Source organism: Protopterus annectens, chromosome 7.part0, assembly GCF_019279795.1.
Source record: "Protopterus annectens isolate FY-2018-M chromosome 7.part0, PAN1.0, whole genome shotgun sequence".
Taxonomy (NCBI): domain Eukaryota; kingdom Metazoa; phylum Chordata; order Ceratodontiformes; family Protopteridae; genus Protopterus; species Protopterus annectens.
The window spans coordinates 484,159,471-484,178,204 of NC_056739.1; the positions used below are offsets into that span (position 1 = coordinate 484,159,471).

Below are 18,734 nucleotides of genomic sequence, written 5' to 3' on the forward strand. Positions count from 1 at the left end.
AAGGCTGTGTAGGATCTGCCTTATGCTCACTGATAATGAGCTCTTGTTTAACACACAATACTAGCATGAGGTACAAATGTTTAACTAACTTGGAAGCATCCCTGTCACTTAAAGCCATGGACAGTGAGTATTATACACTTACACCATCACCCTTGCCTCGACCTCATTCTCAACAAAAACACATTATGATGTCATATGCTGAGGTCATTAAGAAATCCCTACCAAAGCCTCCTACAACTAGTATGAATAGGTTTAGCAGAAATTCTCCAGCTTCAACATGCTTGAGCATTAAGTCGCCAAAAGTGAGACTGCTCCTAGTCTTGTATTCCTAAACACTCTTCTAACAAAAATGGCATAACGAATGGTGACTCACTTGTTAGGTATACAGATTCTCCATTTACAAGGCTGGACAAGAATAAGTTTACAGTTAGTTGCCTTTCAAGTGCCATGATCTCTGACATTGTAAGGGACCTAAATATCCTTATATGACTAGAACATAGTAGTCGTCCATGTGAGAGTGAATGACCGCGATGCAAACCCTTAGGAACATGCAGACAGACATGCCAAAACTTTCCATGTATGTGGTAAATGTAGGTAAGTTTCTGCTCGAGTGGAATCCTTTCTTCAGCAAGAATGATTTGAAGGTACAAAGTAAAGATAAGTGGATAAAACAGTTGGATGCATACCAGGTGATATTCGAGGAGGACCCAGTATGTGTCAGCATGGCATAAGGTGAGGGATAGTGCAATGGCCACTTAGACAAATGCATAGAACTAGCAGTCCCAACCACAGCAAGATATAAAAGAGAAATTCCAAAACAACTAACCTGGGGATCCACCAACATAAATAACTTTACAACAGCTGAAATAAAAATACTTAAATTATACAGAAAACATACACCTCTCGATAATAAGGGCAGTGTAAAAAAGCATTACTAGGAACTTAAAAATATTATTCAGATTACTTAGTCTGTGAAATTACACTGTCTTTTGAAGCTAGGATAAGTACAAGTCCTTCTTTAGCTACATTAGAAAAACTATGGAACAATAGCCAACAATGCTCAGAACTTATCCTAAATGGGATCACCCTCTCCAACCCACTAGACATCAAAAATATACTAAAAAACCAGTTTAGTGCAAATTTCACCACAAAAAATCTATCCAAACTCTATATATTACAGAATCCCTTACAGCCCTATTATCACCAAGGGGCATGTTCTGAAAGTGATATCAAAGAAAACAAGGTACTTTGTCCATGGGATCTGATAACACATCTGAATGTTTCACATATAGTACAAATAATGCCCTCATCAAACCTCTCCTGAAACTATTTAACCTACACATAGCTACATCATTTGTTCCCAAATTATGGTGCAACATACTGGTGATGTCCCTCCACAATGGCGGTACTACCACAGACCTTGTTAATTATAGATGCATCAGCCTTGTGAGCCTGATCTGCAAAGCTGAGAAGCATATCATAACTGATCTTCTTGATTTTAATATGAAAGAATCTCATCAGAATACACCATCACCAGTTCAGTTCACCAAAGGGAGCTCATGCCTATGAAATTTTGATAACTTTTTTCTAGAGGTCATGATAGAGGCCAAGCTGCTCATACAGTATACTTTAACCTAGCTGAAAAATGTGACAAAATACACCATGTGGACATTGTAAGCAAGCCAAATGCTTTCAATATAATATCCTTAAGTGGTAAGATGTATTATAAACGGACTAAAAGAAAAAGCTCACATAGCTGGTGTGGTGCTGGAAGACTTTCCTTTTGGCATTTACTTCTTTGATTTTCAAACCAAAAACTAGGATCTCTGTTTGTAAACGACTTCAGACTTGGTGTTATTGTCAAGACCCTGTCTCTGATACCTGCATCTTTCAGAAAGAATTTACCCTAGTTAATACCGGATGTGCTGAAAATGGGCTTAAATTAAAAACAAAGAAGTGTAATATCATTACTTTGGCTAACAACCCCTACCATCATCATATAACAAAGACAATACCCCAGTACTAAACAAAGTTATAGTCAGGGACCTGGATACCTAGGTTGATATTTCCATCTCCTTCCATCATCGTATGACAACTGTAGTCAGAAAATCCTTCCACATAGCAAAACTGATATCCAAAACTATATGATACAGATCTAAAGATGTTATCATTCCTTCATATTCAGAATAGAATTAAAGATTACAATGCCCTCTTCAAGATGTACCTCACATGACGTATCAAACAACTAGAAAAACGTCAAACTAGAGAAACCTCAGATGTACCTACACAAGAAGCTTTCATGCTTATGATTTGATCATTTATTTTGTAATTATAATTTGTCTCCTCATTATTGAGACTTGTGATGTTACATTTACTGATATTTTAGGCAAGGTTATTAGTAGTATACCATGTAGGCAAGATATGTTTTCTTGAGACCAGCCTTAAAAAAAATGGCATATTTTATTGAAGTAATTGTGTTACCTATTTGGTAATCACAAAAATATTCAGTTATCCAAAGGCTGTTTCTTAATTTTATATTTGACTGTAGTTAAAAGAATAAGCGGTCACAATATGGACACCTCCGGGATACCCCTGTTAACCACAGTCAGCCATTGTCTTACTGAACTGTGTGTGAATTGATATATAAAGCTCTGAATCTGTTACTTAATTCCCTTTGTCCTTGTGTTATTTTATGTGAATTCTGTTATGACTATGTCCATAATTATACACAGATTACTAATCAAGCTGATGGGGCGAAGTTTTTCCCAACTGATGTGGCCCACTGTATGAACCGTTACTACTACTACTGCAACCTGTATTCATAGTTCATGGACAGGTCCATATACTAACAGTTTGTTAACATAAATAATAGGGATGTAGTCAGGTTTTTCAGTGTTCTGTAAGTGCAGCCACTAGGTATGCTGCCTAGTCAGATGGTACTTGAGTTTTTTAAGTTTTTTTTTTGTGGGTGCAGGTAGCATGTCAGCAATTAGGTAAAGGGGGGGGTCATTCTTCACACACTGACATATGGACTTGCTAATTGTGAAGTTCACAAAACATTTTTGTGCAAGTACGTTTACATTTATTCAAGTTTGTCTAAGTCAACACTATATCACAATTAATATCTTTACACAAGGGAGTGCAAGGGGGCCCATCCTCTTGCAAAAATGTTTTATGGCTGACTGCATGTAGTGTGCTAATGTTGTCGTCTAATGAAGTGATTTGACTATGCAGTCAGTATGTTGAGCATCAGGCAACTGGTCTTTGGAATTTGATAGTTGACCCAGGGAGGTATATTTGATATTTTGGAATTTAATGTTACTTAAATTTCTCAGAAATGATTATCATCTTTCTATCTAGTTTTCAAACCACTACACAGAAGGGGGATTTAGTCCCTCTATTTTCTTAACTTCTTTTAGCAAGAGTAAACGTGTGGACATTGGGTAAATTCTACCCAAAAATAAGTAAACAATGAAACTGACCTCTTCTTCAGATTTCTTATAGTCAATAACCAGTCTCCTTAATCTAATAATATGTCCCCTTACAATGCCCTAGTTCATATACCCAGGATGTTGATAAGTGAAATGTAAATATTATTAACAAAGGTATTTTTCTATACAATTGTTCGTTAACTAAAATCCATTGTCCTAGGATTTGGAGTAAATTCTGAGTTTGTCATATTTCTATTTACATTACATTTAAAAAATGTAACGTTAGCTTTGTTCTTTTGAGATGTATTTCCACTAATGTAGGTAATGGGATCTACTACTACTGTGTCATATCATAAGCATGTCCTGATGGAGAGATGAAAAGTCAGCAAGCAAAGGAGCATAGCAGTGCTGAAATTGAATTCATCCTCAAGTCTTGGTGAATACCTTCAAGAGGTAGACCCTGTTTTTTCACAAAATCTCACCAAGGCGACACTGATATATAGACTGTATTTATATAGCATATATCATGGACAGAAGTAAATCAAAAATAAAAAAAGATAGCTGGGGTGCACAAGACCCAGGATAAAAAAGTGTCCAGTCCTGGTAGGCACACTGTTGCCAGGACTGGAAAAAATTACAGTGTAGAATCCTCAAAATACAGAAACAATTCTACAAAGGGGCCAGGCCAGGGAGAGGATGGCCCCCCTGTTGTAGAAGGAAGTAGTAGTCCACAAAAATGCCAGAAACGCCATAAAGATGACAAGAGTGGACTACTGAGGATAAGAAAGAAATTATGTATTGTTACTATTATGTAAAAAGTCCAGAATTTCCAGACACAAGATATACAAAATGATTAAGAGAGAAATTAGAGGAAAGAAAAATACTTCCGCAGGAAAAACTGTCACAAGCTTCAAATAAAAATTTGCTTTCATTAATACAACAGATTAAAAAAAAACAGTATATAGATCAAGTAACTTTAATCTCTTTGGAAAAAGAAGCCTCTGAGGAAGTGAGAAAATATAAACAACAAAACCTAGAGATATTTGTAAAATATAAAAAAAGAAATATGGACATGGGAAAGAAAGAGAGATTTGATATGGTGCAATATTTATGCAAATGAGAAAGCCAAGTTAACTAATATACAGAAGGCAGTTTCAAAGATATTCGAAGAAAAATACAGGCAAAGGCATCCAGATATGGAACATTTCACAATAAAAAGACTAAAAGCACAAAGATTTAATGTAGAAAAGATGATTAGTAAAGTAGAAGTTAAAGAAATAGAAATTGAAGTCATGGAGTGCCTGCGAAGTGAAGGATTTAATGTAGAAGGTCTAAAACAGACTACATCACAGCATGATGGAGTGAGTCCCCAGAATAAGGAAAAGCAAGAAGATCAGGAGACATGTAAAGAAATATGGACGGGGAAAGGAAAAGAGATTTAATATGGTGTAATATTTATGCAAAGGAGAAAGCAAAACTAACTAATACAAAAAGAGCAGCACCAAAGATATTTGAAGAAAAATATAGGGAAAGGAATCCGGATATGGAAAACTTTACAATACAAAAAAATAAGAAGACTAAGAGGAAAAGTAGAAAAAGAGATTAGTAATGAAGAAGTCAAAGAAATAGAAATTGAGGTAATGGAACAGCTGCAAAGAGCAGGATTCAGTGTAGAAAATCAAATGCAGAAAGCACCACAACAGGATAGAGCAATGGATATCCAAATCAAGGGGAAACCAATGGAGCAGGAAGCAACAGGTCAGGTGCCATATCAAGATATTTTGGAGCCTTCCACAGGAAACCAGTATAAAAATTCACTTGAAGCTAGACAGGAAGGAAAGGAACAGGAAACTGTGGAAACTCTGATGCAGTCAATGTTGAGGAGTGATAGGCCAGTGAGTTTCCATATGACAAAACAACAGATGACACAGGATGAAATTGAAGAGAATGTGCCACAAGAAGATGTCATAGAACTTTCTATAGAATGCCCGCAGGAAATGGAAAACAAGGGATGTGCCCTCAGTATGGTAGAAAAGGAGTTAAGAGAAGAGTTGCTTGATTTAATAGACAAAGACAGATCAATGAGAGAAATAGTCTGCAGAAGGTTAATAAAACCCCAAAAGTCAGAAGCTTGATAAAACAAATGAACACAGCAATTAGGACTGTCCATAGAGATCCATGCGATATAACAGAAGTAAACAGAATATATTACTGTGCTGCTAAATTAATAACTGATAAAATTCTACCACAGGAACATAGGGTAGCATGGGAAAGGGGGGGGTGAAAGCGAATACCATCACAGAAATATCGAATAGAGAAAACTATAAAGCAGCTAAGACAAGAAGTGTCATTATTAGAAGATTACAGAAGAGGGAACAGATCAACAAAAATATTAAGAAAGATAGATGTGATAAAAGCAGTGCGCAGTATTAGAACAGACCAGGATCTATTATCCACTATCGGAGATAACAAACTTGCGCTATCTTCTCTTACAACAAATAGAAGAGGAAACGCTGTGTGTACGACAAAAAACTTAAAATTTAATGAAAAACAGCTTTTTTTTTTTTTCTTCAAATTTTTTTCTTCTTTTTTTTCTTCAATTTTTTTTCTTCTTTTTTATGTAAAATTTCCCTTTCGTAAAATTTCTTCCTTAGATTTCCCTTTGCATTCTGTCTGGTATAGTTTCCAAACAATCAATTTTTACACAAAAAATTTTTTTATATAAATTATTTTATATAAATTGATTTTATACAAATTATTTTCATATAAATTAATTTAGTATACTATAGTACATTTGCTGTTTTTCTAACACTTAGTATAATGATTATATATATTTATTCACAAGTTTTTCAATTTTTTAATAATTTTTAATATTTCCATTCGTCTTGAACAATATATTTATTATTATAGTACATCATATTATTAGATATTAGTATTTTATAATTTTTTAACTATTGGATATTTATTTATATATAATATTATGTCAATATAACACAATACATTTATAGGCAACTATTTTGGTCTATTTAAAATTGAGATATCCTTTTACAGTCTATGAATTATGCATATTTATTCTTATTATTGTCATTTATGTGGAATATGGATTTTAAATCCACAGTTAAACAGGTGTACGTATTGATGGTTTTAAAAAAATGTGAAAAAAACACAGTTTGTGAATAAGTGAATATAGCTTTAAATATTGGTACAGGCTTTCGCACCACTAAGGTTATTTAAATGGATTTTTTCAAAAAGCTGTCAGTTCTGATGAAGCCTATATGAATAGGTGAAAGCGCTAAACTTTTAACTTTGAATTAAGCCAAGTCAGTTATGTTTTGTGGAGTGTGTATTTGTGAGCTGTTTTTCATTAAATTTTAAGTTTTTTGTCGTACACACAGCGTTTCCTCTTCAATTTGTTGTAAGAGAAGATAGCGCAAGTGAGTACTTTTTTGTTCCTCTTTACAACTACCCACATTTCTGGAGATAACAAACTAAAATTTTCAAAACAGGCAGAAAGACTCAGAAGATACAAAGATAAATATAAGGGAAAAGCACAAAATAAGCAATTTACTGATGACCCAAAAAAGTTTTATAGAGAATTGGGAAATAAGGTAAAAGGAATTGATAAACCGCCGAAAAACAAGGAAGTAGATACATTTTGGAGAAGTATCTATGAAGATCCTGTGGAACATAACAAAGATGCTAAATGGATAGAAGTAAAACAAAGAATAAGAAGTTTAAAGGTACAAGATATGAAATGGGGTGAAATAACAGCCAGAGAGATTGAAACAAAGTTGAGAAAAGCCTCTAATTGGAAAACCCCAGGCCCAGATGCAGTACCTAACTTCTGGCTTAAAGTATTAACTTCTTTACACGAGGATCTAGCCATGAGTAAGAACTATTTATATGCACACCCCAAACAGACACCACACTGGTTAACAACAGGAAAAACAATGTTCTTACTTAAGGGTGAACCTGCAAGCAACCCTAAAAATTATAGACCAATAACTTGTCTTCCGATGACGTATAAACTATACGCGAGGATTGACGCCGACAGAGTTTATAGTCATTTAGAAGAAAACTCAATTATGGCAGTAGAACAAAAGGGCAATAAAAGAAAGTCATATGGAACAAAGGATCTTTTGTTGTTAAATAAAGTTATAGTGGAAAACTGTAAAAATGGGAAGAATCTAAGTATGGCATGGATTGACTATAAAAAAGCATTTGATAGTATCCCACATTCATGGATAAAAGAGTGCTTAAAAATGTATAAGGTACATCCTACACTGATTGATTACATTACAGTAACCATGAAACAGTGGCAGACCACTTTGCAATTAAGCCATGATAAAGCACAGATTATTATCCCAGGGATAAAAATCCAAAGGGGGATATTCCAGGGTGACTCCCTGTCACTGTTGCTATTTTGCCTTGCCATTAATCCATTAAGCTGTTTACTTAATAGCTTAGGTCATGGCTATAATTTGGCTTCTAGAAAACAACAAAGTCTAATGACTTCTCACCTTCTCTTGGTCGATGATTTAAAATTGTATAGCTCATTAGATGAGGAACTGAAAGCACAGCTGCAGGTTGTCAAAACTTTTTTAGATGATATTGGAATGTCATTTGGTCTTGATAAATGTACAAAAGCAATCTTTAAAAAAGGAAAATTGCAGCACCAGGAAAACATAAGTTTGGGACAAGAATGTGATATAAATGAACTTGAGCAAGAGGGGGTGTATAAATACTTGGGAATTGATGAAGGATCAGCAATAAAACATAAACAAATGCGAATAAAGCTTAGTAAGGAGTACTTTAGAAGACTTACATTAATCCTGAAAACAGCATTGACACCTAGGAATAAGATCCAAGCTATAAATCAATTTGCTCTTCCTGTCCTAACTTATAATTTTGGAGTGATTGACTGGCCCCAAAAAGTGTTGGATAGATTGGATATTAAAACAAGGATGCTTCATGCTCACCAAATGATTTATAAAAATAAGCCACGGTGATGCAGCGGTAGCATTGTTGCCTCACAGCAAGAGGTTCTCCCATTCGATTCTCGGCTGGAGCGCCTTCTGTGTGGAGTCTGCATGTCCTCCCCGTGGTCGAGTGGCATTATAAAGACATGCGTGAATGGGCATGCCTTCATTGAAGGTTGGGCATCGGGCTGGCACCTCGGCACTGTAAAAATCTACTGCCAATCATTAGCAGACCGGAGTTCCACTGTGGCAACCCCTAACCGGGAAAAGCTGAAAGAAGAACAACAAGTGTTTTTTCATTGTACGTGTATCCTGTCGACTGCATTTGTTTGAGGGACTACTGAAAACTGTGGATTGCCTGCATCTTCATCTGCATTTTTTGCTTCATTGAACTGAAGACTCCAAAGGAACACCTTGAACTGAAGAGTCTGAAGGAACTTCTTGATATAATAGCAAAAAAAAAAAAACTGCATGCAGGTTTTTCACATTCTGTGTATTTTCTGATGAAGTCTGGGAGGTGCCTGGACGAAAATGCATGTTTTGTGGAGCGTTAAGTTGTATGTACTAGCCAATAAAGAGTGGAGTTTTTCTGTCTTCGAAACCCAGTCTGTTTTGTTTATTACAACAAGTGTATACCAAGATTATATATTCCTCGTTCTGAAGGAGGGATGGGCCTCCTTGAAACTGATTACATGTATAGATCTGCAATTGTGGGACTCTACACATATCTACAACCTCAGAAGATCCAAATGTGGTGAAAGTTTTGAAACATGAGGAGAATAAATCTAAGCTGAAATCTCTGCTTAATTTAGCAGAAGCATATCGACGTCAAGCAGGAATGAAAATCAAACCAGAAGTGGATAAAAAACAGGCAGCAACTGAATGTGCTAAAAAACAAAAGAAAGAATATAAGGAGAAGGCAAGAAATGTGGAAAAAACATAAATATAGTTGCAAGTATAGAGAACATCTGGAAGAGCCTCATGTTGATCAAGAACGAACGCAGGAATGGTTAAGGATAGGTGGATTTTCATCAAGAAATGAAAGGTTAATATTGGCAGCCCAAGATAGTGGGCTACATACACGCTGGTTTACTAAGTCCATTGAACATGTGGGAGAAACAGACATATGTAGGTTTTGTGGAACCGAATTGGAAACAGTCACACACCTTATTTCTGGTTGCGACTCTCTAATGGCAGAGGGACTGTATACTGAAAGGCATAATAATGTGGCGAGACTGTTACACTGGAGTTTGTGCAAACATTATAGTATTGAATTGGCTGAAAAACACTGGAAACATGAGCCACAGAGAATCATAGAAAATGATGATGTTTACATCACATGGGATCACCCAATACCAACAGTCCAAAAGATAGATGCTAGAAAACCAGATATAGTGGTCCAAGTAAAGAAGACAAAAGTAGCATTGATCATTGAAATCGCCACACCTAGTGACTACAGTGTCTTGCGTACAGAGAGACACAAAGTCATAAAATACCTCGATCTGCTGGCAGAAACGAGAGCCATGTGGAAGAAAGATACCCAGACAGTTCCAATAGTAGTAGGAACAACTGGTCTTATAAAAAAGAGTTTACAGTCGTATTTAGATATGTTACCAATTCATGTAACACCGTACGAATTGCAGAAGGAGTCATTACTGGGCACATTACAGGTGCTGCGAAGAGCACTTTTGGCTAACATCAAAGAGTGAAACAATACTAATTTCATGAATTTTAATCGTACTTTGACTTAGGGATGGGGTCCATTCCCGTCATGGTATTAGAAACCCAAAAGACTTGGAGAAATTAAAAAGACAAAAAAAGAAAAAGAAATAAGATGCAATACTGCAGCAGTAAGAATACAGAAAAAAATAAAATAAATTTACTGAAAAACAAGTTATCCCATCCCTTTAGCAAAAGGATTACAAACAGGAGTGCAAACAAAAAGAAAAAATACACTGCTGTACAACAATGTGGGGACACATTCAGAAATGGATACCAGCCAAGTTAATTTCTACTCATTGCATTACAGGACAGATTTAATTATCATCTAAACAAATATTAGAAAACATTTAACCATTTCTAATTATAAAAAAGTATATGACTCTTTCAGATACATGAAAAGATGTATTTTATAAGAACTATTTTTTCATGCTTTAGAATAAAAAGTAACCAAAGAAAAGGCAATTTTGTCAACATATTGGCTCCGAATGGGACATGGATGTCTTGAGTTAATAGAGAAATTCTTAGTTATCTGAAAGAATGCATGGACATTGTCTATGCAGCAGGACACTCCTGGCTATCTGAAAGGATGTATAGACACTGGTTATGCAGCAGGGATTTTGGAGAAGGGAAATTCCTGGCTATCCAAAAGGATGCATGGACATTGTTTATGCAGCAGGGAAATACCTGGCTATCCAAAAGGATGCATGGATATTGTTCATGCAGCAGGGAAATTCCTGGCTATCCAAAAGGATGCATGGACATTGTTTATGCAGCGGGGAAATTCCTTGCTGTCCAGAAAATTGCATGGACACTGTTCATGCAGCATGTACATGATATACTGTTGAGAATCTTATAACAGATGCATTGCTTCAGAAGACGTGAACAAACACAGAACTATGAATTTTAAGATATACATTGTGAAGCATTATTACCTCATTAGCGTAGGCTTTTCCAATTCCTCCTGTTGCTCCAGTTACAACTGTTGACACAAAAAACAGATTCATACATCACAATATTTATTTGAGCAAAATACAAAGTAAAACAAAGCAATAATACAGATGTATAGTTCTAATATAAATACCCTATTTGTGGACTATCAGCCTATATATACAAGGTAGGTGTAGACCTATAGTTTAATCCCTGGTTCAGAGAGCAAAAATAGATTCTAGTTCATATTACTAACTGAAGTGTACGGCAGGAACAGTGCAAAATGAATTGTTGGTGGAGACAAACTGGACATTTGAATAAACCATTTGAGAAAGACTTTCCAACTCAAAAACAAACTTTTTAAAAATATTCTACACTTTGTTACCTAAAGGCTCTGTACCATGCTCAGTGTCTGAGGTCATTGTTTCTCCCACAACTGTTGCCACTTACCAAAATACAACAAACAAGCAAGGCCTTCTCTCCATCCCTATAGCAGGATAACCAAGAATAGCAGCTAGTGAATATGCACATCATGACTGAGGCCATGTGGGAGTCTTAGGATGCTCCTTGGAATGTTGGAGTCTTAGTCCCCCCTTGGAATGTTGTAGTCTTAGTCCCCCCCCCCCCCTTGGAATGTTGGAGTCTTAGATCCTCCTTGGAATATGCATCACCAAATGCACTTCACTGACATTTTTGTTAGCTGTGGAGGCAGGTTATGCAGTGACATCCAGCAGTTAATTGCTTCAGTAAATTATTAGATGCTGGTATGTCCCTAAAACCTTGATCTCTGTAAGGTTGTGAACCATTATATGCCAATGTCTGGGTTGTTTATTGGTACCTGCTAGGATGTTTATCATTAAATTCTGATATATAGTACACCCTTTAACTTATCTAGGTCATGGAATATTGTCTACTGGTATGTGGGTAGTCTTTTAGGTTCTGCTGTGTTGTGTATTGCTATGATACTAAATTCCTAACCTTACTTTTAGTGTAACTCATTAAATACTGCTATATGACTATATCCCTAGCACCTTCTAGATTGTGACAATTCATATTCTGCTGTGTAGTTAGACCTCTAGCCCATACTAGGAGGTTGCTTCATTCATAGAAATTTTTCCAGTCCTGGCTTCAGGCTGTAAAAGTTGCAGATGATATTCCCATCATTCTATTCCTTTTCTAGCATAGCAATGATTGAATCCTTTTCTGAACTGGGTAGTTAGAGCCATAGAAGGAAACCTAATAACTGTACTTTCAATCCAAGTTCATGGACTTTGTGTGAGATGTTTAGAGAAGAAATACAGCAAACAGAAAGTAAAGTACATAATGCAAAGTCTAAAGACAGACATTAGTTAGAAAACTAATGACAAGTAATAGCTCCAAGACTGCAGTTTGTGTCCCAGTAAAACAATCATCAGTCCTGCCTGTTACCAGTGTATTACATTAGCTCATATTCATAATCAACTTCTCCACCCTGGCTGGAACACTTAATATAGGACATTCATAGCACTCCCAACTGTCTCAGGATAATGGGCACATTCATAGTAATCCCAGTGGTATACGGTTAATGAGCATATTCATAGCACTTCCAAAGGTCTTGGGATAATGACCAGAGTCACATCACTCTCATAGGTCTTGGGATAATGGGAATATAGTATGAGTAGAGTTCAACCTCAATCTTACTCCAAACTATTGCCTTTAGAGCTCCTTGTCCAGACAAACAAAAATAGCTCCCACAGGAATGTAGGAACAACTCTGACTTCAGAAAGTTCTACATTCCCACCCACCCCCACATCAATTACATTTATCCTAACCAAAGCTCCACCTACCTTTACTGCTCACCCAATCATAACCTTCAATTCTTTCTTCACTATACCCTCCTATTTCACTAATTGTATAACTCACCATCTCACACCCCACCCCCTATACTCCACCACACTGTCTTCACATTTCAGTTTATCTTACAAATAAATCTTACTCTTCACTACCCTACATACCCCTCCATCACAACATGCAATTCATCACCAACTTAGCAATATGCACTCTCTCTGTCTTTCCTCTTTCTACATCTACTTACTTCTCATGAATCCAAACAAGAGTGCTAAAACCAGAGCGGGACTCAAAAGAGGTGTATCCAAAAAATGCTTAATAAATCCACACAACACAAACGATAAAACGTTAAAACATGAACGCCTTCACTCAGTACATATGTGTTTTCGTCTCATTACTCAAGACTTCATCAGATGACCAGTATATGCTTCCATTAATTATATATATTGAATTTAATTAACAAAACACCAATGAAATTGAGGTAAATGCATTTAAAAGATCCAATGATTTTGCACTTCAAAAAACAATTAAAACTTCAGTCCGTAGCTTGTCATATATTTACATTTCTCATAAAACCAATGAGGCTTTTAATAATAATTCTTAAAATAATAAATATACATATGAAATTCAATTTTATTTCTATTTAAAATCATTACTAATAATAAAAATTTGATTAAAACTGTCACATTTCTTTCTTAGTATAGTGTGAATATATGAAATCGAAGGAAACATTGCCATCTGCTGGCTGAACGTATTAGTACATTCAAATACATTCAAAGCTTAGCAGACCTTAATTTCAATAGTGGCAATATTGAAACATAATCATTTAACCCAGGGGGATTTCCTGCTTCTAGGGTTACTTGCTACCATAGTTCCCTAAATTCTATCTTCTCTTTCCATGGGCCTCCCCTCATATCATTTTTAACTTGTTCTAATACAAGAAAGGAAAATTTTGGTTTTGTACATAACTTTGAATGTTTGAATAGGGCACTATTTATTTTATTTTATTATTTATTTTACATTTGTTGACTGGGCTACTCTAGCTGGATACATGTCCATTTTCAGTAGAGGCCCAGGGAGATAAGTTCCAAACATAATAAAATTACAAAATAGACATTAGAAGATAAAAATTAAAAAAGTAGAAATTACAAAATAAAAAAATTCACTACTTACATTAATAGCTTTCATGTGGAGATAAGCTCCAAATATAGCAAAGTTACTTACTATATGTAATACTTAAAAGTTACTAAAGTTCTACTATATAACAGAATTTAATAGAGTATGGTTTATAATTAAATAAAAAGTTTGTCTAAGAAGAGGAAAAGTAGTTTAGAGTCTTTGCATGGGTTTTAGATATAAGGAGATACAGGTACACTTGAGGTTCTAATGTTGCCATTTGTAAGTCAAAGTAGGGAAACACGAGTTGAGGGTAGAGAACAAATGTTACACATGAGGGCTGGAATAAAGTTAGCTTCTAGGATTAAAGTTAGAGAGGGGACAACGCCCATAAGGAGGGCATATGGCAAGAGGAGTTAGTAATAGGCACTAGTTTCCTTGCCCACCGCCATATCATAAATATGTTCGTACATCCTTCTTTTTAACATTCTTTCAGTTTTCCCTACATAGAAGGAATTACAAAATAAACAGATGGCTAAATAAACTATTCCTTTTGACTCACAATTATAATAATCAGTACTATTGATCCATTTTTTTCTACTTTCTAAATAATACCTGTCTGTGTTCATAATATATGTACATTGTGCGCAGTGTCCACATTTGTATGTGCCCAACCTGTTTCTATTAAAATTACTTACTGTTTTTATTTTCTGAAATATTTCTTATATATTGTGAATTTTTATATACCACTTCGTAAGGGAATTTGGATATATTATCCAAATCACAAAGGGAGACAAATCTATCCCAAAAAATTTAATATTCAAAGCATTGTATTCCAAAATCATTGCTTGTTGATAATTATTACTAGTGTTCTGTTTATACTCATTCCCTTCATTATTTTGTTCAGTATACCTTTGAATAGGCTTATATCTGTTATTTCTTCCTTTTTCAACCTTCACTCTAATAAATTCCAGGGGGGTAACCTCTTTCTATAAACATTTTTTCCAGCAGATTACACTCTATTAAAAAATCTGTGTCGAGGCTAGTCATGCAGCACCCCTTTACAAACTGCCCCTTAACTATGTTTTTCTTACAGTGTAGGGGTGTGCACTTTGATAATGCAGGAAAGAATTACAAAAGGTAGTTTTTCTTTAAATCTTAGTTTCAAGTTTTTTTATCTACCTTGTATATTTCCAAATCCAAATACTGCAAACTTTCATTTGAAATTTTATGTGTAAACTTTAGAAAATTAGTAGTATTGTTCATGTATATCATAAACTCTTCAAACTTCTCTTTTCCTACTGTCCAAAAAAATAACTATATCATCCAAAAATCTATGATAAAGAATCCAACAGGAATTAAATTCAGTATTTAGGATATATTTTTCTTCCCATTTAGCCAAGACCAAATTAGCATACGTCAGAGCACAAGCTGCTCCCATAGCAACCCATTGAATCTGCTGGAAAAATTCTCCATTAAAATATATAAACATTTTTTTTCTTTTTCAAAACCATGTCCATTATCCAAACATTTGTTAACTTGTCTGAGAAAAGATAAGCCCAGAAAAAAGGTGGGGGCATTGATCTCATATACCAAAATACTTTTAATATATTAATATAGTCCCATATAACAAACCCATGCCCACATTTTCTATACCTGAAATACTAATATCATACTTGAAAATGAATAGTAGCAAAAAGCATTACAGTCACATATATCCCCCCCGGGTAACAATATCCCAATACATGAAGAAATACTAGCTTGGTCATCCAAAAATATACAGAATGAAACAATCATACTTGGTGATGTGAATATTAACTGGTTAGACATCATACGTCATCATCCAACAAACAGTATCAACCTATTTAAGTACACCAAACTCACTACTACCATAATCAGACCTAACAAAAACAACGGCTCGGTATTAGACTGGGTCCTTGTCTCTGCCCCAGTAAAATCTGTTCTACTTGTACTCTACCTAACAGCATTAGTGATCACCTACTGGCATACATAATTAAAAAAACAACTCCAGTGCTTAATATGCACCGCTATAAGTGTACCAGAGACTTATCCCACTTCTGCCTAACTACCTTTAACGATACCCTACAAAATATCAACTGGCATCTACTTAAAGTCCTACCACTGAATGATGCTGTTGAATTCTTTAACCCAACAATCATCCATGTATTAGACAATCTTGCTCCTCTTCAACATAGGAGAGTGAAAGCCAACAAGGTCAACTGGCTTACCAAATCCACCAAACAACTCATGAAAGCTAGGAATAATGCCTGGAAATTATGGCATACAAGTAAAAATCCTGCAGACTTCGCTCAATACAAACAACTGCGGAATCAAGTAAAGTGACTTGTCATCAAAAACAAACAAGACTACTACATTACCCTGCAAAACAACCATATGCAAAATCCTAAAAAGTTCTGGATGTCCATAAACTCTATTATACCCAGGCAAGAGCAATAATCCCTCCCCTGATCCAGACATGGCCTCAGCTGAAACTACCTCACTTTTTTTAACTCATTCTTCAAAAACAGTATAGTCAATCTCACTGACAACTTCCCACTAATCAACCCACTGCCCTCAGACCCATCTGCTACAAGAAGACCAAACATCTCACTCATATACATACCGACCTCCACCACAAAAAAACTTCTGCTTAAACTTAAACCTGGATCAAATTCTCCAGATAATTTACCACTAGAATTCCTCCAAAAATCAGCAGACACAACAAATCAACAAATCAGCATATCCCATTAGTATACTGCTAAACTGATCCATTCAAGAGTCCTTCATTCCCACCATCTGGAAAAAGGCATTTATCCTCCCTCTCCACAAAGGTGGAAACAGTAAAGATATATCTGACTTCCATCCAATTGCCATCCTCTATTTCATCTCCAAACGTATGGAAAAATGTATCCATAGCCAACTGCTTAACTACCTACTACACCACAACCTCCTCTCCCCAACCCAACATAGGTTTAGGCCTAGTCATAGCACCACCACTGCTCTTATATCTTTCTTGGACACAGACAGCCATGCTTGAGACTCAGGATACCTTGTCTCCTCACTATTTCTTGAGATTTCTAAGTCATTCGGTACTGTCTCCCACCCACTTCTGACCAAACTCTCTAATTTAGGCATATCTACCCCTACCCTAGGCTGGTTTTCCAACTACCTTGTAGATAGACAACAAACAACCAGATGACACCAATCCCTATTTCCTTTCCTCAACATTAATACTGGAGTGCCACAAGGGTCCATACTAGTTCCACAGCTCTTCAGCATTTTCATTAATAATTTCCATACCAGCATATCCCGTGCTAATGTCATCCAATATGCAGATGATTCCACCATCTGCATGGCCAAGTCTACTTCAGAACTACTTACACTCACCCAAAATGCCTTCACCTCCACTGAAACCCGGATTTGTAATAACCATTTAGCCCTAAATGCTAATAAAACCAAACTTGTTATTCACCTCCCAAAAAACAACACCCCTAACAAAAAATGAATTTACCATCAACTCACTCAACACTTGCCTTGAAGTAGTCCCATATACCAAAATTCTAGGGGTCATCATAGACGTACACCTAACTTTCAACCAGCATATTAACACAAACATAAAAAAAACATCAGAAACTAGGTATCCTGTACAGGCACAAACACTTCCTCAACTATGCAGCAAGACTGTCCCTTGCCTCTTCCTTTCTATCATTGCTCTATGGTGCACCTCTCCTTACTAATATACAGTCCTCTCTTAAAACCAAACTGGACTCATGCTACAATAAAATCATAAAAGTGTAACCAGCACTAAACACTCCTCCCACCATGTATCACTCCAACATCTAAACTGGCTAGAACTTCCCCAACATCTAACATACCTGCAACTAACCACAGCTCATAAGCTAATCTATAAGCCTTCTAGCTGTCCTGCCCTCTCCTCTATGTTTACCATGTATCACCCAAACAGACCTCTGAAATCAGTCAAATAGATGGTCCTTAATGTAGCAAAACCTAAACTTTCCACTGGTCAAATGCGTTACCCATATACTATAGCAAAACTATGGAATGCTCTCCCTCCTTCAATTAGGTCTACTAGAAACCCTGAATGCTTTAAGACTTCACTGAAACAACACCTGTTCTTCCATTGGCTATGTACATACACCAGCACTGACTATAAAAAAAACTGTATTCCTAGCCTTCCTACTTTTCCTCTCCATCTCACTTACAGCTCAGACTTGTCATATATACATTCAGTGCCTCCAACTTACTAAGTCCAACATGTGTCACCCAGGCACACATAATCTACTATATCAGTTACCTACCATATCTAACAGTGATAAGAACCAAAAAAGAACACCAGCACGAATCAACTTCCAAGAACCACACTTGGACCAAATAGACTAAGCAGTTTCATTCACTTTATTAACGTGAACTTCATCAGAAAAAACACACACACACCGACTCACCCCTTCCTTTTATAACAAATTAAATTAAATGACAGGAAATGATGTAACATGAGAATCATTTCCCATAAATATAAAACAAATAAGACATATAAAACCATTACAAAAATATAAATAATATTAATAATAAAACTATTAAGTATTCATTATATCACTACTCATATTTCATCTGTACATTAAAAAACATTTTAAATTAATTACTTCATTCAAGCCAGGTAGTACATCTGCTCCAAATAGCAACTGCCAAAATG

The 18,734-nt window shown here is 35.7% G+C and overlaps 1 protein-coding gene across 1 annotated transcript in view; it reads right to left on the reverse strand.

The window, feature by feature from the left end:
* The window catches only part of LOC122806552 (very-long-chain 3-oxoacyl-CoA reductase-like), a 389,647-nt gene that overhangs the window by 340,379 nt on the left and 30,534 nt on the right, over nt 1–18,734 (reverse strand). Inside the window, exon 2 of the mRNA XM_044077079.1 lies at nt 11,065–11,111. Coding sequence (XP_043933014.1) covers nt 11,065–11,111 — 47 coding nt within the window. The remainder of the gene's footprint in view (nt 1–11,064; nt 11,112–18,734) is intronic.